Genomic DNA, 20277 nt, shown 5'->3' on the forward strand with positions numbered 1-20277 from the left:
GTCTATGGAGAGATGGAGATCAGAAAAAACATATTTGGGAGTTACAGAAGTGGTTATGGGAACACAGCAGGATGTGCCATCACCAGCATGAGCATGTAGGGTGAAAGAGAAGAGGGTTGAAGAGACATTCTGGGAAACCACAGGGAAGATGATGTGCAGCCTGTAGGAGAGAGAAAGATGGGTGTTTAGCAGGGTAGAAGGAAAATCATTAGAAAACAGTACCCTGGAATTCATAGGAGGAAAGTTTTTTTTTAAAGAAAAGAGGGATAATAATAAGAGCAAAATGTTGTCATGAGGTCAGTTAGGATAAGAAATAGACATATTGGGGTAGACATACCCCAAAAACCAAAAGCATACTTGACACACTGTATGTTAGCCAACTTGACAATAAATTATATTAAAAAATATATATATGTCTTCGGGGTTTGGTGGTGAGGAAGTCTCTGTGACCTTTGCTTCTGCTAAAAAGTGAAGTCAGAAGTGAGATTGCTGTGGAGTGGAGGCTGAATAGAATTTATGGAACCAAAGTCCTCCTAGGTAAAGTCATTAAGTCATGAAGAGAAATAGCGATGGACAGTAGTTTGAAACATAGGCAGGTGTGGCTCACGAAGACAGAGCATACTTGGAAGTAAATGAAGAACATGGTGGAAGATACAGAGTTGGAAGTAAGTTGAATTTTAACCAATGAAGGAAAGATTATAAATGTCTATATACAGCTGTTGTTATTCATCTATCATTACCTATTCTCTGTCTCTGCAATCATAATAAAATTAGCACAGACCTAATTTGAGCATTTCTTATCATGTAGCTTAATCTGATTTATTAAATAAGGAAAAAAATCAGAGGAAATAATTGTAGGAAGAATTAATAAATACTTCTTACAAATGTATCTATTACTTATATATTGTGTTGAAGTTATTGGGATTGCTTTAAAGAAAAATGACCACACAGTTGGTCTTGCAAGAGAAAGTGAGTGTTTCTCACCCAGGCTTTTTATTCTTTATCTGATTTATGTTACGGCTTATTCTAAAAAATTAATACCTAAATAAATTAGAAAGGAAATAAGTCTGGATACTTAAGATTTTAACTAAATCAGAACATTTGGAATAGGGCAGGACTTAGAGCAGGAAGGAATCTTAAAGGTCAGTTTATCCAACTCCTCTTGGATTCTTCTTTTTTTTTTAAGTTTATTTATTTTGAGAGAGAGGGAGAGAGAATGAGTGGATGAGTGGGGGAGGGGCAGAGAGAGAGGGAAAGAGAGAGAATATCCCAACCAGGCTCTGTGCTAACACCTGCAGATGTGGGGCTCTGTCTCAAGAACTATGAGATCATAACCTGAGCTGAAATCGAGTTGGGTGCTTTACTGACTGAGCTGCCAAGGTACCCTTGATTCTTCTTTCTTGATTCTCTTTCATATTTTCCAATTTTAATTTATTTGCTAAGATCTCCAGTTAGCTAGAATCTCCTAGAATAAAATCAGTTCCTTTCTCTTTTCACACTAATATCTAATCTTTGAAATAGATTTCCTACAGCTGTTGGTATGTACCACCGTCATTGCTTAATTGGATGTATTTTTGTTATTTCCATCATGATTTCTTCTTTATGAGTTAGTTTGAAATGCATTTTTTTTTAATTTCTGAAAATAAGGGCTTTTAGGGAACTATTTAATCATTGAATTCTAATTTAATGTTTTTTTTCATGAGATGTAGTCAAATCCTGAGCAGAACTTTTAATAGTTTTGTAGGGCTAGAAGACAAGGTTTAAGGAGCAGGGGCCACCAAGGTGGGAGCTGCTCTAAATGTCCCACTTCAAGATGGGACCCTAAAGAGCTATACCCTAGGAGTAAATGTGAACTGAAAGTAAAACATCTACATGTCATTTTGAGGTTCACCTCCTTGGCCCCCAAAATTATTGCCTGAAATTGACTAAGCTGATCCTAGACCTCTTTTGCTCCCAGAATCAAATCAGAATTATCTCTGGAGAAAGATAACATTATTTTAGTATTCAAATTATTTATAAACCAGTTTTTCAAGTAGAATGACATATAGTGAGAGATATTCAGTCACATAAGTAGACATGACAACATGAATGAAAGCTAGTGGAAGCTGTAGAAATAGACTTACAGGGTCTCTACTTACTGTAATACTAAATAGCATTTTTATAATTGGACTTTACTGAAGGAGTTAAGATTGAAGCATACTACAAGGGACTTATTTGGAAAATAATCAAATAGAAAATCTACAAGTGGAAAATACACAAACCAAATTTGGATGGATTTAACAGCAAATTAGACATTATTGAAGAGAGACTTAATGAACTGGAAGATAGAACAGAAGAAAATACCCAGAATGTAACATAGAATAGCAAAGAATAACAGAAAGGTGGAACATATGAAGAGAGAGTAAGAGTTGGAGGATGTAGTAAGGTGGCTCAGTACATGTATTTGTAGTCTCAGGAGGAGGAGATTGCTAAAGCAATGTTTGAAGAAATAACAGTTAAGAATATTCGCCAAATGATGAATGATATCCAGCCACATGTAAGAAATTCAACAGATTCTTAGCAGGAGTTTACAAAATACTGTAATTAAAAATCCTAAAAACTAAAGGTTTTTTAAAAACTCTTGAAACCAGATAGAGAAATAAGATACATTTATCATTGAAAGAGCCAAAATTTGGTATCACCTACACATCTGTACTGATGGATTTACTAAACAAAAGTTATTCCAGAAGGAAGAATGGAGAAGAAAGAAATGAAGGGCAGTAAAATGGTTTACATGTTGGTATATCTGAATAAACAGAGACTGTATAAAACAATAGCAGTGATTTTAAGATATATGCAGAATTAAAACAACGCCCATACTATCTTATATTACAGGAGAGGAGAACTATAGATAGTATCATAAAGTTTCTGTATTTTCCAGGCAGCAGTTCATCACTAATTAATAATAAATTTTGATCATTTGAGGAGGCATATGATTATGTAGGATAATCAGTAAAAAAATAGTATAACTTGTAAAGAATGTACAACTTCCAAGTTGCTGGTGTTCAAATAGTGAAGAGTAAGTATTAAACCAATGAAAACTAAGAAAGGAGAGATAGAGAGTGTATGGTGGGTAAGACAGTAAGATGATCAACTTAATCCTAGATATATCAGCAATTACATTAAATTTAAATGGCTTAGCTGCAATGTGGTATCTGTGGTAAATGTATAAATTACTGGAAAAGATTAGAAAGTCCCAAAATAGACCCTCAGATACTTGGTTTCCTCAAAGGCAATAGTGATAATTTGGTGGGCACGTGGTACGTGGTCAAGTAGATATTTTTACAAAAAGAACAAAAACAAACTGCAATTCCTGTCTTAATGTACAGATTTAAGATAGACCAGAGACCTAAATGTAAAAGCTAACATTATTAGGCTTCTAAAAGAAAATGTATGAAAATATCTTCATGACTGTAGGTAGGCAAAGATTTCTTAGAAAAGACATATAGAAAGTGTGAATAGTCAAAGAATTGATAAATTGAATTTCATCAAAATTAAAGGCTTCTGCACTTCTTTTCGTAAAGAAAATGAAAAAAAAAAAAGCTATGGATTGAAAGAAAGTGTGACAAGCATGCTCAGCAATGGGGACTGTCCTTTAATGCTGGTGGGACTTTAAAATTGTCATGAACACTTGGAAATACCGTTTGATAGTTATCTACGGAAGCAAGAAATGTGTATGTCAGATGACTCAGAATTTCACTTCTATATATATATACTCATTAGAAACGCGAGCACTTTTTCACATAAAGATGGGCAAGATTGTTTACTGCAACCTTATTTTCATTAGCAAAAGACTGGAACCAGTTCAGATGTCCATCAACAATAGAAGAGACGAGACGAATGTGGTATACACTTATACAATAGAATACACTGTGTAACAGTGAAAACAATTTAACTGCCCTGAAAATAACTGGATGACTTTCACAGACATACTGTTGCATGAAAGAAGCCAGATACAGAAGAACACACTGTGGTTCCATTAATGTAAAGTTAGCACAAGGCAGAGCTAACCTGTACAGCTTAGTGATACATATTTGGATGGTAAGACTAGGAAGAAAAGCAGGAAAGAGATTAACAGAAAGATCGGGTTCATTTGTGAGAGGGAAAGGTTGGTGATTGAATAGGGTGTTTTTTGGGGTGCTAGCAGTGTTCTATCTGTTGACCTAGTGGCTCTGTATGTTTTTGTTTTTTATATACTAACCCACTGTTTCATGTTTTTTTTTAGAAATGTGTCTTGTTCACAATAAAAATAGTTTAAAAAGAGAAATATGTAATAGCAAATATAAATGTTAATATCTTACATAATGAAGGTATTTTACAAGATATGTTCAAAACACATAATTTTTAAAATGTGTGTGTCTAGACACATAGACACACACAGAGCAGACACAGAGTAAAAACACAGGAAAGATTCATGTCAGAATGCTAACAATGGACATCTCTGCATTTTACATAGAATGCATACTATTTTATAACCAAGAAACTCTTCATTAAATATTATTTAATGAAATTAGCACTTGTAGAGGGTGTTGTCCTCTGTAGAGAAGACTGATTGGATTATTTATACTGTGTTGTTCAAGGAAGGATTTAAAGCTGCTTTGTATGCAGTAAATAACATTTTGAGCAAAAGACATGTATGCATTCACATAGAGACACTTCAGGCAATGGTGTGGTTATTAACAAAACATACCTTAGCTGCAGGGAGAATAATGGAAATTACCCAACAATTTTTTAATCCTAGACTGCTTCCTGAATTCAATAGTTCTTTTATATTTCAACACAAAAAAGAACAGCATTTTTATGTAGCTGGTAAAAGGAACACTGCAGTTTGATTTTTTTTAAAAAGGGAATATTGTCTGAGGCCATGGAATTTGGTCAAAATGCTTGACATCCCATGGCTTCAATTTTCTATGAAAAAAGCAACAATGCCTACCTCGCAGGTTGTCTGGAGTGTAACGTGATATCATATAAATGCTCAAATGGGGGTACTTGTATACCTGCCTTGTAGAACTGATTTCTGGGAAGTGTTGGAAAGGCAGTTTCATTTTGATTTCATAGCGGCGGGGGGGTGGTGGGGGTGGGGAGGCTCTCCATTTCAGATTTGTGCGTAGGTGTGTAGGAAGGTGGGAGCGAGGGAGGGTGGATGCATTGCTTTCATAGAAGACCTTCCCTGACCAGTACTCTGCATCATTAACCACGTAGAGCCAGTGTTCCATTGCACTCTTTCACAGACTTAGAGAGGCTGTAACTGGGAGGTCTCCAAGTCTCTTGGTTTGTAGGAGTATCCTGCTTCACGTCCCTTTAATTGGTTTACTGCTTTCTGAGTCCCAGAAATAATATTTATTTTGCTCAGAGAATTTTGAGCTCAGTAGGGTGTAGACATTTAAGCTTCCCAGATTCTGTAGCAAAAGGAACTTGAAAATTAAGTAATGGTACTTACTTTTTTATGGTCTTTTTTCCAGAGGTTGGGTATTTGAGAAGAGGAGGAACATAAAATGTGTGGTATCTTCTTCCTTAAGATTCTGTTTTTTTAAGTCTCCACCTGGGAACTTGAGGACTTCCTCCTTGTATGAAAGTTGCATTGCCACAAAGTCTGTGCCTCAGCTCTGCTCTTAGTCTCTGCAGCACTCATGAAACCCTCTGATGTTCATTTTCTCTAATATCCTTCAGGTTACTGAGTATCTTAGCTGGATGGATTTGTGGACACGTTAAGTTAAATTTTGAATGGGGAGCTGGTGTATTGCCTTGTCGTATACCTGGCATTTGAAGAGTCCTGAATGCAACATAAAATGAGAGTACGTAGTACCCCATCAGTATTTAAAGTCTATATGGAAAAATCATATACACCCCCCTGCCCCCCAATTTATGATCTCTGGGCACATCAACTTGGTGACACAGCGACAAGCAGAGGGACAATGTTAAGGAAGCCAAACATAGTACCTACCAGTTAAGAGAATTAGAACTCTTTCCACGTATTGCACCCCATGCACGTGCCGTCATGACGGAGTACCCTTTCTCATTCTGCCTCCATTATGGCTCCTTCTTCCAGGGCACATAGACACCTGGGTGGGTTTGTTTCTTCTTTTTGAAGGTTTAAAAAAAAAAAAAAAAGGCATATATTATTACTCAGAAGAAGTATGGAGGGTGCTCAGTGCAATTCATGGTTGCTTGAGCAGCTCAACAGTGTTCTCAAGGACCTGGGCTTTTTCCATCGTCTCTGCTGATGCTCATTGTTTCGGCTCTGACCTCGTGCTTGTTCCCCGCTGCTGCAACATGACTGCTACTGCTCATGCAGACACTTACACGTGACTCGGGCAACATTTTACATAGCCAGTCTAGGGGTCCACCGGCTTGCTCTTCTTTTCCCAGACAGCTGCAGGGTGAGGTGCTTAGTCTGGGAGGGCAGCATGGGAAAAAAGACAAAACTGAGTTTTGAAGAGGTTTTAAATAATATATCTTGGGCATTTGTACAAAATAAGTGACTGTATTTTTGAACATGTAAATTTAAAACACGTATACGCTAGTGACGCATATAGGCTCCAAAGCCAATGTAGTCTTGAAATATGTGAGATTCAGAGTGTGATTTGCTTCACTAGATCCCTAAAAAATATGTTGGTACTTGACAGTGTTCCAATTTTTGCCTTTTGTGTTTTTTTTTTTTTTTTGCATGTACATGTTGAAAGTCTGTAAGTCAATTACTTAATGTTTCCTTTAATGTTTTTTTAAAATTTTTGATGGCATATTTCTCCTTATGCATGACCTTGGGACATTATAAGATGCTCAGTGAATACTGCTGACTGATTGTGGTACTCAAGATAGACTTTTTAGTTATATATTGTCTTTTTCTCCCCTCTTCTTTGGTTAAAAGCCATATTCCTTGCGAACCTACTGATTGTTGAATTTATTCCAAAACTCCTGCCCTCTTAGCCAGTCAAATCAAACACTGGGAGGTTGCAGTGGGAGAAGGGCAGATGTGGGAAGCCCTTCATGGCTGTACCCCTGAAGACTGTGATGGCTCTCTCCACTTGCCTCTTTCCCTTTGGTATATCAGAATTAACACTCTGGAGGAAAGTAACAAGTAATATACACTGGAGTCAATCAATGTCTCCGTCGCAGTAATACTTTCCTGCCCTTTAAGGTGTGAGGCTTTTTCAGAACACTCTTCTAGAAGCTTAGCACATAGAGGAACAAACACGTAGTCTGATTGGCAAAAACCCAGCAAATGACATTCAGCCCTATACAGCTTTGTCTTGTCACCCAAACCCAAAGCATTTTGGACCCAGGTCTGTCTGTCTTTGTTACTATGTTAAGTAGATCATTTACTCTATGTCGAGACCAGTTTTTACCTCTTCCTGGAATCTTCTCTCTAACCCCTCTGGCCATTGAGAAAATGGGTTACTCCATAGGCTGTGTCCACAGCTTCAGCTGAATTGAATTCTAAGCAGTTTTAAAGGTAGTTTCCTGGATACAGACATGATCTCATCCTCCATTTTTACAGTACCCTCAACTCCTGAACATCTTATCATGCTGAAGTCTTTATTCCTGGGTTTATTTCTCCAGCTGTCTCTTACCCTTCCCATTTTTGGTGTCCACATGTACACTTTTGTTTTATTCACAGTTTTGTTTCCTCCTCATTAGTCATTGGTCATTGCTCATTGGTCCCCAACTTGCCTATACAAGCACATTTATTTCCATTATATTTTCTGATACTTAGAGACTAATATTTTGTTTATCACTAAATGGCTAACCTAACTATATTTTGCAGTATAATGAGGAGATGTGTATTTATTGCACATAAATATCTAACATATTGACTTATTCAGTAGCTTATAAAGATTTGGGGTTAATTTTGCCATTTTTTTTTTTTTTTTCCCAGAAGTTGGTTGTCAGAAACCCTACCTGGGGCATGTGATTTCCTATGAAGTTCACGCAAGCCAGGAATAATAGGAAGATGTTAGAATTGGCTCTTTCAAAGAACGGTTTCTAGTTTTAAGGGGAAATTGAAAAAAATTGGATTACAATGAGTTTATAATTTTATTCAATCATTACTTAGGGCTTTTGAGTTATTGAAACGGTTCTTTAGTAACTATCAGTTTTCCTTGATGAATGTTTATCGTGGTTTTGTTTTTGTTTTTGTTATTTTTTCTTGGTAATCTGATAAGAACGAAAAGTAGTTAGAAGCCAAATCTATGTTGGTATACAGAAGACGACAACACTGTGGCAGCAAGTAAAGAAATATGGTGTCATTGTTATTTCACACTCTCCAAATTACCTGTGATGAGCTTAAGAGGTTTCATTCATGCATAGAAAATTTTTAATTATTCATAGTGCTTTGGTGTACTATAAAAGTCGAATTATTAACACTGTAATTTGTTCAGATAGCATTTAGTAGGAAAATATATCAGAAATAATTAATTGTTCTCAAGATATGATAAGGTAGATCTATCTACAGAGGGCAATCAAAAAGAGTAGCAGTAGGATATTGATTGCTTTTTAGAGAAAAAAAAAATTCTGTTCCATTTCTCAATGTTAACAATTGTGAGAGGAAAATTCCCACTTGGGAAGAATGTTTTCCAGGTTGCTTCACTGCCAGGTGTTTGACATTGTGTGGAGTCTTAGATGAATAAGGCTTATGGCAGTCTTTGGGAATGACGGACTCCAAGGACCTCGGCTTTCTGCTGTGCAGACCTCTGTTTTCAGCCCTGCTAGTGTCTGTAATAATGTTCCGGTGGTTTCTCAGTGCTACTTCCGGTGAAGACTAAAGTTTGTTCCCCTGACTCCAAGATAGCTGCGGAAGAGGATACGCGTCCACTAACAAAATAAATTTAGGATGTTGCCAGTATGTGAACTGCACATTCTGCACTGTTCATGGGGTTTCACCCTTACCATTTACTGATGGAAATACACCTTGCCTCCTTTTAGTCTCCTTTAACATAGCTACGTGCTGCAGATTAGGATTCATAATCATTCTAAAGTTAAAAAACATCTAAATTGTATGATAGTTTGCTGTGAGGCCATCCATATTTTTTCCTTTCCCTTTTTCTCTCTCCTTGACCTAGCAGCAGGAAGCCTTTGTTTGAGGTGTTCATCTGGAACAACTTTTCCACACTTGTTTTCATGTTCTGTTAGATTACAGGGCAGCAGGCCTACCTTTGAAGCTCCTTTCTCTTTTGTTTCTTTGCCGTGCACTCCAGTAATTAACTTTGTCCTTCTTTTATTTGTTCCAGTCAATCGCAGGCCACTCTGCTGAGCATCTTCTCCCAGGAGTACCAGGTTAGAAGTTTTCTCCTTTGTGAGGGTTGACAGGTGCCTAATTGAATGATGAATGTCCCTTTATTTCTTTGTAATTGAACTGCCAGCTCTCTGATTGGGTTGGAGGATGTTCTCCTTTCCACATCGAGCACCGCCTGCGTCTCAGTGGAGGCCTGCCAAGCCTACCCATCCATCTGTCTAATAACATCTAGCCTTTGCTTATTTGGTGGACCTGTAATAAATTATGCTAAACCATTATTATTCTGACAATAATAATTTCCCTGTGTTGCGTGGTTCCATGTGCTAAATGTTTGCTGACTTGCACTGTCAGTGCCGCTTTCCATTGCTGACAGAGATGATGATAAATGACCATTGCTGGAGTGGCAGAAGGCAAGAGAGGCAGAAAATGGAGTCATTTATCATGAGATGACAGGTGTCAGTCAAGTGGCAAGTCTCTATGGAATTACTTTTTGTAGTTTTCAAATAAGTTGTTTTTAAGCAATGTTCTTCCTGGTTAAAAATGGCAATTGGATTGTAAAACTAGAGTGCAGAGGACTTAGATGGAATTGAATTGAGGGAAAATTAATACAAAGGTTGAAAGAGGGAACAAGTTTTTCTTTGCCCTCTGCAACCCTAAGCAAACTTATTTAGATTCAATTACTGTGACCCCGTTGGCTTTTACATGTATACTGTACCTTGTGGTACGGTCTGAAGACATCCCAGCCAAGCAGCAGGGATTAAAATGCATAGCTTCATAGAGTAGAAGGCAAAAAGACCCACCGCCACCCAGATCCCCAAACTATTATTCAGCTGGCCCTATGTGCTAGACATTGGGATGAAGGAATACGTCTTTCTGCTCTTGAACCTGATGTGTGACACAACATAAAGATCTTTTTTGTTTTGTTTCAGAAACATATCAAAAGAACACATGCCAAACATCATACTTCAGAGGCGATCGAAAGTTATTATCAGAGGTATGACCTGCCTGCCCCACTAGAGGGTATCATAGCACCTATTAATTGTAATAATAATTATGAATAAATTAGGTTACTAGATTAATTGTCTGTATAACATTCCAAGGCGTTGTGATATAAGTCTTACTTAAGACTTCAGGTATATCTTTGAGTGATTTCTCAAATGCTATGTTTGAAGAATATGGTGAGACTGTCTTGATTGGGTGTATGTGCGTATACTGTGTAAGAAATCCTTACAGTATTATGAAATCTCAGTTGGCTACTTTAAACTTGCTCTAAGTGTGTATCTTGTATAGATGCGTACGTCAACGTGCACATATCTACATATATGTGTGAAAGTTCTCAAACTAAGTTTTATTTCTTACTTAGATCAGCAAGTCAAAAAATATATTCGAAAATAAGATTGAATTTGGTTGCACTTCTATTTGCATTTGGTTGCACACTCATAGGTACTGGGCTTGCCATTTTAGAATTAAAAAAAGACATGTCAAGTAAGGACGTATGACGATGTGTAATATACAACTGTCACATTTTAAGTGGGGTTTTGTATTTTAAAAAGAAAATCTGGATATTAAATCAACAACGTGGTGTCTAGGGGATATTTTAATTTCAGCCTAGTTTATTATAAATAGTTTTCAACTTCTCTTCTAAAACAGAATCTTTAAAATATCTCTTTTAAAAAGATTCTAAAAAGGTTATTGTCTTTGTGATATGACTGAATAATTTACAACCATAAATGGTAATGGATTACATTAGAATCGTTGGTTGGTTTCTTAAATATTTCAAGGACATATTGGAAAGGAAGACTGTCTGAAATATGCTCTTAAGGTATTACACTTAAGATTGACAGATCAACGTGTCTGTGGTGAGAGTGACACCACCAATTTTAGACGAATGATTTTATGCACGAATATTTTATGAATGAAATGAATGTCTAGATTCAGTGTTGGTATCATGTTTCTGTAAAGTCATTTTTTAAGAACTGAGAAGTGTTTATTAAAAAGTTATTGAAGTTATCCTTTTAAAAAATTACACACTATACCATATATTAGAGTTACGTTCAGTGTTCAGTAGTGGCATCCACTAAAGATACACACACCGCATGCATACACACACTTTTGTGTCTAGGAGAATTCCCCTCTAAACAAGTCTTTGTAAAGTTTGAGTTGATTTTTTTCAACAATTATACCCTCCTCAGTGACACCAACAGTTAACGTTAGAACCTTAATCATCAATAAAAACTGAAGAATGGCTCCCAAAGTGCTATGAAGTCAGCAAGTGCTTTGGAATCCAGTTGGAATCCATACTCTCCAAAGGAAGACTGGACAGTTACTTCCATGTCAAAAAGTACATTTTTGTTTGTAAAAGTTACTGTCTTAGGCCATCATATAAAAGTACGACATGTCCAGTCTTTAAAGCCTTGTTGACATAAGCAGTAGAAAATAGAGCATTCCCTAGAAATTTGGAGATCCACCAGTAGGCTGCGGGGCTGTCCTCTGACGATCATTTTCATTGTTGTAAAAGGCCATTTTAATTAGATGATTGCTGAGATCTCTAAGTGCTGCTTTTTAACATTTAGCTTCATTTAAAAGTACATTTAATTATCAAAGTATGAACATGTTGTATTGGATTATCTGAGTCACTCAAGCCAGAAATAAAAGTCTTCCCTGTAAATATGGTTACTCAGTGATGCACAGTTGAGTGAGCAATAATGAGAATATATTTGTATTTCTTTAAATTATTTAAACGTGAGAATCTCAGTTGTTTCAAGGAGTCACAACATTTTGAAACAAAACTGTGAGATTTGGGCTATAATGGACAGACTAATAAGAAAGCAGCCTCACCAGTTTCTTACTTTACCCCCCTGCTTCCTGACTTTCTGCCCTGTACTCTGTGCTTGGAGATGGGCTATATTGTCACCTTTCAGACATATTGACCTTACAGGCCCCTTGTCAATGTGATGGTTAAATGTCCCTGTATTCTCTGAGGTAAATTGGCCTTAAATGATTTCTGTTTTCCAGTTGATTGTGATAAAGGCAAATTGTGTTATATCAAGACATATTTAAGCAGTTTGACAATGTTAACACTTTCTTTGATTCCTTTTCTTTGAAAAAAGTAATACTCGCACATTATAGAAATTAAACACATTTGTGATGGTCTCAAAAGGAATGAGTGATTGCCCATAATTGTGGCAGCCAGAGATAACCACAGTGGTATTTTTCATTCTAGCCTTTTGTCAATCCATTTTCATATAGATGAGGTCATACTGTATATGCTATTGTGAATCCTGAATTTTATACTTAGAAAAATGTTTATGACATAATATTACTCTGTAGAGAGCTTTTTGCAAACATTTATTGATTGCATTACCTCATCATGTGAAAGTGTCGAAATTTACTGAATTATAACTCTGTTGAACATATATGTTTTCAGTGTTGTAATATAAAAATAATACCGTGGTAAACATTTTGGTACGTAAGTATTTGCGTTTTGGATTAGTTTTCTAAGATTTCTATATATGTAATTACTGGTACAATGAGCATATAAGGATTTTATTTTATGTTCCCAAATTGCTGTCTACAAAGATTGTGATGGCTTCCTACTAGCACTGTCAGAGAATTTCTGTGTCTCTGCATTCTTGCTAGTGTTGAGATGATCTCAATTCAGAACTTGAAGTCTGTATTTATAAGCCATATAATAATCCACCATGTGATTCCATCATGGTTAACTGAAAATTCAAAGTATCCAAATATCAGCCGACAATATTTTCTCAAGCTTTTGAATTATTGAGGAAATTTCCTCAATTCTTCATGTTGTGTATGTGCAGACACAGCTTCTGTGTTCATTTTGAAAATAACTCTGTTCTTTCTCCCTGTGTGAACGGCATGTTATTTCCAAACAGAAAACATACCTGGCAAAATTTATTTCGTTCCATCTAAATTGTTGCACATGGGCTTGGTGTGCACTCACAGAGACACATTCACCAGTGGTCATATTTGCAAGTCCCCATCAGTAGCAAGGTTCAGAAATGTTGTCTCCTCTCTTTTCCCTTCTCCCAGCACACACTGTTTGAGGGCCAGCTGTATGAGCTTTAGAGAATTAGATCAATTGAATTTCATTCAGCTGTTCACACGGAAAAAAGGCTAGCTCAAATATGTTATCGACATTACGTGACATAAATAGTTTCTGAAAATTTGAACCACTTTTTTTATTTAATTAGCACAATTTACTTCGCACTCCCTGTGTCTCATCTACTATGCCAGGAATCAAGGATACAGGTGTGCATAAGACATGGTGCCTGCCCTCAACTGCTCTGTTTTAGTGGGAAAACAGCTGCATGCGTGGAGATGGGCTCCAGAAATTTTAAAGGTAGAATCAACAAAGGTGACACTCAGCCGTAAGCTTCAGATAGAATTTTGGTAGGTTTTGAAGTTCTACCACTATAATTATTATTATGAAAATAATAAAGATCAAATAACTTTGCCTTTAATATTTTAAATCTGTACATGTTATTTTCATCTTAGATGCTAATGAATCTTTCACACTCAAAGAAACATAAAATGGACCTTCTATGAAGATCTTGGGAGGATGGTTTCACCCACAAGATAAACACTTCTTGGTCCTCCTCTGGCAAAGCTAGAGGATGACACATCGCTTCTGTGCAAACTAGTTTTAATTTGCAAATAGGTATTAGGAAGATGGCCCAGGTCACCTTAATGTGGTATTCAGAATCCCATCCTTCTGTCTCAATTATAATGCAGCTCTTTGCTAAGGATCTGTTGGATGAAGGTTCAGCATCTGTTTGTGTAGGTCTCTCTCAAGGAGGTTCCTGTCTAAGTGGAGAGAGAAACATACCATTATAAAGGTATGAAAAGTCTACACTGCACGTTTGCACAAGATACTTTGGGGATGCAGAGAAGGGTAGCACTAGGAATTTCTGATCATGTCCTTACTGAATGTTTTCTGTAATTAGCATGCCCCTGTGATGGCATATCGAAACATTTGAATAAAATGTGTCACTTGAGGACAGTTAAAGTTCCCAGAAAGGACAACTACAACTTCAAAGTAATTTTCACTTAATTTCTTTTCCCTGGTACTCCTGAAGTGCTGCAGGATAGAGTTAGGAAACAGGCTGGAGAATAAATATGGTCAGAATCAGCTCCACCCTTTTCAACATATGAAGGCACCTCAGTAGACCTTGGCAGATAGGGTTCCATTTCAGACCTTTACTGTTTACTGGTTGAGGGAGCCCAGATGGGTTACATCAGTACCCTGGGGGTTTTGTTTCTTGGCAACTAGGTCGCGTAAGCCCATAATTAGGAATGTCCACTGTATTAAGAGTGAACATGTTTCTTTTTTTTTTTTTTAATTTTTTTTTTTCAATGTTTATTTATTTTTGGGACAGAGAGAGACAGAGCATGAACGGGGGAGGGGCAGAGAGAGAGGGAGACACAGAATCGGAAACAGGCTCCAGGCTCCAAGCCATCGGCCCAGAGCCTGACGCGGGGCCCGAACTCACGGACTGCGAGATCGTGACCTGGCTGAAGTCGGACGCTTAACCGACTGCGCCACCCAGGCGCCCCAAGAGTGAACATGTTTCTATACAGATATAGTGGGTTATTGTTTGACCATCTCCTGTTTCTTTAAACCTAATGGACGTTCTCCATTGGTCATTACCAGGATAATGGTTAATGCAGCATTTACATAAAACATATAATTTTGAGTGCAAACAGTTCTCTGGCATAGGCAGTGGTCTGAGGTCTAGCTGTTCTTTGTCATTATTCCCTATCAGCTCTCAAAGCTCTGCTGTGGTCACACTAGAACCTTTCCCGGTCCTCAGACACCCCAGGCATATTCCTGACTTTGCACTTAGGGTTCTCTTGCTGAGAATATTCTTCCTCCCATGGCCTGCTGCTTTCTTTCTTAGGAGCCTCTACCTAAGTGTCACTCCCTTAGAGATGGGCATTCTGACCAACCCATCTAAGTTTACATTTTATCGTAGTATATAACATTAAATTATTACATTACATTATTTCTGTGTTCTCACTGTTTGTCTCTCCACTGAAATATAATCTCTGTGATGGCAGGAACCATGGACGTTTTGTTCCCGGCTGCTTCCTCAGAACCTGGAATAGGCCCAACATGAGTTATCTCTCACAAGTATTTGTGGGATAAATGAATGTTAGGTAGAAAGTTATAAAGATATCCTAATACCAGTGTAGGGTTAACTAATCTGACCCGAAATCTGAACCCTTAAAGAATGTGCGTGTTTGGTGGTTATGAATACTGGATTAGTTGGTCAGACTTGACTGAACTGTTTTGGTTGTTCCTTGAGCAGGCCTGTGAGTGCAATGAAATTGTGAGTTGTGTGACATTCTGAGCTAAACTGTTTCCCAGAGACCTTTCTCTAAACTGCATTTGCTACCTTTTTTTTTTTTTGTCTTTTTTTTCTGAAAGTGCTTATTTCACAATTAGATTCCTAAATAATTTTTTCAAGAAAGTCCCCAATATATGGGAAATGAACTTACTAAATTTATTTTGAAGTTTTAAAAATTTTTTTTTTTTTTCAACGTTTATTTATTTTTTTGGGACAGAGAGAGAGACAGAGCATGAACGGGGGAGGGGCAGAGAGAGAGGGAGACACAGAATCGGAAACAGGCTCCAGGCTCTGAGCCATCAGCCCAGAGCCTGACGCGGGGCTCGAACTCACGGACCGCGAGATCGTGACCTGGCTGAAGTCGGACGCTTAACCGACTGCGCCACCCAGGCGCCCCTATTTTGAAGTTTTAATGATCCTGAGACTCCCTACCTTGAATAATTTGCTTTTATTCCATTTATTTTATAGAAAAATCATACATCTTCACAAACATATTTGTGAAATAACATAATTTAGTATATTCTTATGTTAGTTATATGGGAGCTCTCATATGTTGAGTTTGATTTCTACTATCAAACAAATATTGTTAATTTATTCACTCAAATGGCATATTCTAGAGAAAATATCCATACTAATTCTCTTCTCTTGTCCAATATGGCTGTTGAAAGTTATTAAATCAGTCATTTATTGAAGAAAAAAATATATGTGTATAATGCAATCACCTATTATAAGCCAAGAACTGTTCTAGGCATAATAAATTGAATAAAATACAATTGCTCTATTCTCTTTGGGCTTTCACCCTTACACTGGGGAATGGGTTGAGGTAAACAGGTAACTAGGCAGATACAATATGCTCTGTTAAGTAATGGAGAGATGTACAAGGAGCTCATCGATTGTACCTTGGGACACCTAACTTACTCCTAGCTTGTGGTAGATTGAAGACAGTTAAATGTAAGCTGAATCATGAGTTCTCCAGGTGAAGGCTGGAGTGCAGAACAATGACTAGAGATGAAGCTGGCCAAGGACAGTAGGTGGGAACCAGATCATGAAGACGTTTACAAGAGGTCTTGAGTGATTATAATTTAATCTTGAGATTTAATGTGGGAAAATGGCACATCCAAAGTTTTATTTACAAATAAAATCATTCTGGCTTCCATGTCTAGGATGGATTTGGAGAGGTTTTGTTGTTGTTGTTGTTGTTGTTGTTGTTATTTTTTTAGCTAGGTTAGGGAATGGGAGGGATAGAGGTTATGACAGAAATGCAGGGCAGATAAGGTGATGGCTTGTATTGCCTAACAAGGTGTGCTGACCCACCGATGACAAGTCTGTTCCATTTGTTTCTTAATAAGGTGTCAGCCAGTGCTGTGAAACAAAATAAAAAGGTGTGATGGGTGCATGGATGCCTTTTTTTCAAACCATAAGAGCAAACTTATTTCCTTTCCATAACGTGATTGAGGTATAATAAAGCCAGGGTGTTAGGGACAGTTCTTTTTGAAATCGCTTCCTTGTCCCATGTTAGGAGATGAAAACAGGGGAGACCGATGCGCTCATACTTCGTGCCCCCAACTTCAGTTAGTTAGTTGCCAGTGGTTTTGAGGTGAGTTGTTTTTGTTTTCCTTTTCCCTTTAATGCTTTCCTATGACAGTAACGTACTTTAACTAGAGTTGAGCGTGGCATTTGCCCAGGAGAAACGTGTACACACAGGGGATGCTGACAAGTCTATGCTGGCCTTTTCTTGTCACTACATTACCACTTGGCTTTGTCTGTCTAGGTACCTGAATGGAGTGGGAAGAAATGGAGCTGCCCCAGTGCTCCTGGAGCTGGCCAATGAGGTAATGTTATTGTTACTATTTTACTTAAACCTGCCGAAAACCTAAGGGGCCTATCTAGAGTAGCTTTGCTTAGAATTATAATTAACCTTAAAAAAAGAGATTTTGAGGTGCATTAGACACTTAAATTGCTCCCCGGTCTCTTTGTAGTTTTAATAATTGGACAAAGAACTTCATATATTAATAAGTCAGTTCACATAATTAGTCTCCTTCTTTTAAGGCAAATGTATAAACAGCTTCTTGGTTTCTTTGCGGGAAATTTCAACCAAGCAGCTCAAGACATGCTCTTCTCTGGATGTGTTGTCTTAATTTAGTGTGAGAAATACCTGTGTAAAGTGAAGAGATGTATGGCCGAGAAAATCTGTGCTATTATGAAAATAAAGAGAGACATTGTTTACTTAAAACTGTAATGTTTACTTGATTTTTTTTTTGTTAGCAAACTTTTATAATGATAAAAGATACATGCCTTATACAAAAGTCTCTTTATATGAAGAAGCATACTGTTGTTCGTAACACCAAATATAAAGTGATTTATTGAACTTACTTGTTAACTCTGATCTCTTTCTGTTTGGGGAAACAAATAATAGTCTTACATTTAGAAAAGGAAACCCTAAAGATTTCCCATGAATGAAGAAGCTGTGAGAAGCTCATAATAGTGGCCGAGAGCATACCAAAGAATAAAATATTTAATCCCTAAACTTTGAAATATTTATCTGCTGTAATGAGAGCAATACAAGATTTAGTCTCACTTGGAGCTGCTTATGCAAACCTCACAGGGGCGGAATGCAGTGTGCAGTGGTTTTGTGTTGTGTTATAATGGGCAACATAGCAGCAAGGCAGAGAATGCGTGTGTGCATTAAAGATGACTCAGTGCTGCACGCATTAAGTGCTGTGGCAGCAGCGAGTTGTACTTGCTACATGGGCAAGGAAGGATGGCTTCTCTCGCAGCTTCTGTCTGCTCTGCACCACCACAGTCAGCAAATGAGCAATTACCTATCATTTACTAGAAGGTTTTAATAGTTTGAGGCAGTGTCTACACAATCTGATAGGATAGTTAACATATAAAATGCACTTCTCTTCCTTGCAAACCATACTTTTTCTGTTTCTAAAGCAAGGTGGTTTTTAAATGTCTTCAGACTTGTTTGTTACGAGTTGATTCTATTCACAACTTGAGGTATCTGTGCTGTAGGAATTCAGTGATCGTCCCTTATGAAAAGAAAGAGTGAGCTAACAGCGTCTAGAAAGAACATGATGCAAGCATGGTACTCATTGTTATAGATGATGATACTGCTGGCATACATAAGTTTTACATAGTAGCAGTTTACATTCATTTGAATGTTTAGTGGATATTTCCATTGAGCCTTGCTTATCTGGCTGACCTCAAGTTCCATCTTCTAGTAATACGGAAAATTTTTAGCCACTAACACATTTTTCTCCTGTATCGGTAAAGCTGTTATTTACCATGAATATATAGAATACTTAGCCAAAGAAAATAAAGAGTCGTTAAAGACTTTTTTTCTCTCTCTCCCTTGGCTGCAGATTAGTACAGAGATAATAGCACTTTCTGATTGACTGCTACTGCATTAGGGAAATTTGGGAATAACTCGGACCAGATTATGGCTTCTAAACAACTCAAGCTGCCATTTTTATATGACAGTTAAGGCTTAAAGGACATATGCTTGCATCTGGTGACAATTGATGTGATGGTAATGCTTTATGAGTCAATATATATTTAATCAGTGGAAACTGTAAAAATTGATGAGAAATATATGACATTGGTACATTACAGTGCGTAGTAGCTCTCTTAAACAGGCGCACTGTATTGTTGACTTGGGCAGGGACTCGATGTGGTCATCGTCGATTTTACAAATATCTTAATACTAATTTTCCTATTTCAAGGCTAGAAATGACCATTTTAGGAAATCTCATTTTGTTAGTAATAATAAGATCAGTCATTCTGTTCTCTCCACACAAATATTTTCAAGTGAGATTTGAAGCACTATGAATTTTACTTACATGCTAAATTCTGACATGAAGCATGATGGCCCTATTTCAGAGAAAGATGGACACATGATTAATATGAAAATTAGGGAGATGCAAGTACCTGAACTAATAAGGTAGTCCTTATTCAGGCTGGACTACCTTCAGTAATTTCACCATTTTTCATGTGTCAGCTCTGATGTGGGTTACTAGGAATAAGCAGCTTCGTGGAAAGCATTTCTTTCTACTTGGGGAATTTAAGGGCATCCAAGTACATACATATTTGAAAAAACTGTTCATACAAATGAAGCCAGCCTTTTTGTCTAGTTACTAAATCAAGATAAAATTTTGGTATGAACACAGAACTTGAAAAACTGTCAAGAAATGTCATGGTTATAACATAGGAGGAACATTTGCTATCTACACCTAACATAAAAAGGCTCGTTTTAGGGGAGCGTTAGTGCTCTTGAAAAATACACGCCTGTTTTCTGGTGAAATTAAATCAATGGTTAATAAAAGATCTGAGAACCAAAAAGAAAACAGTATGTTTCCAAATGAGTAGATGCATTTTTAGCTAATTAAAATGACTGTTGGATTGAGTATTCCTGTTTTCTGTTTGATCCTATAGAATAAAAGTTATCTCCTTGGGTTCTTTATTCACTAAATTGATAGGTAACATTTCAGATAAGCCTAAGGATGGTGATCTTACAGTACAGGGATTGTTGTTTGTTATTGTTAACATCTCTACAGTATTGAATGAGATATTAAACAAGACATTTTATATGTAAGGAACACTTATACCAAAACTTTGGTTAAGTCTTTAAAG

General features: G+C 37.1%; 1 protein-coding gene across 7 annotated transcripts in view; it reads left to right on the forward strand.

The window, feature by feature from the left end:
- The window catches only part of CDIN1 (CDAN1 interacting nuclease 1), a 284310-nt gene that overhangs the window by 41982 nt on the left and 222051 nt on the right, over positions 1-20277 (forward strand). For 4 of the 7 annotated variants that reach the window (XM_086710305.1, XM_086710306.1, XM_086710309.1 and 1 more), the window contains exons 2-4: positions 9267-9312; positions 10201-10265; positions 17414-17474. In XM_086710305.1, coding sequence (XP_086566431.1) covers positions 9267-9312; positions 10201-10265; positions 17414-17474 — 172 coding nt within the window. Of the gene's footprint in view, positions 1-9266; positions 9313-10200; positions 10266-13528; positions 13685-17413; positions 17475-20277 lie in introns of all 7 variants that reach the window. The other 3 variants (XM_086710308.1, XM_025919479.2, XM_086710307.1) reach the window with 2 other exon arrangements.

Source organism: Puma concolor, chromosome B3 (assembly GCF_028749965.1).
Source record: "Puma concolor isolate L17-30 chromosome B3, mPumCon1.1.hap2, whole genome shotgun sequence".
NCBI lineage: Eukaryota > Metazoa > Chordata > Mammalia > Carnivora > Felidae > Puma > Puma concolor.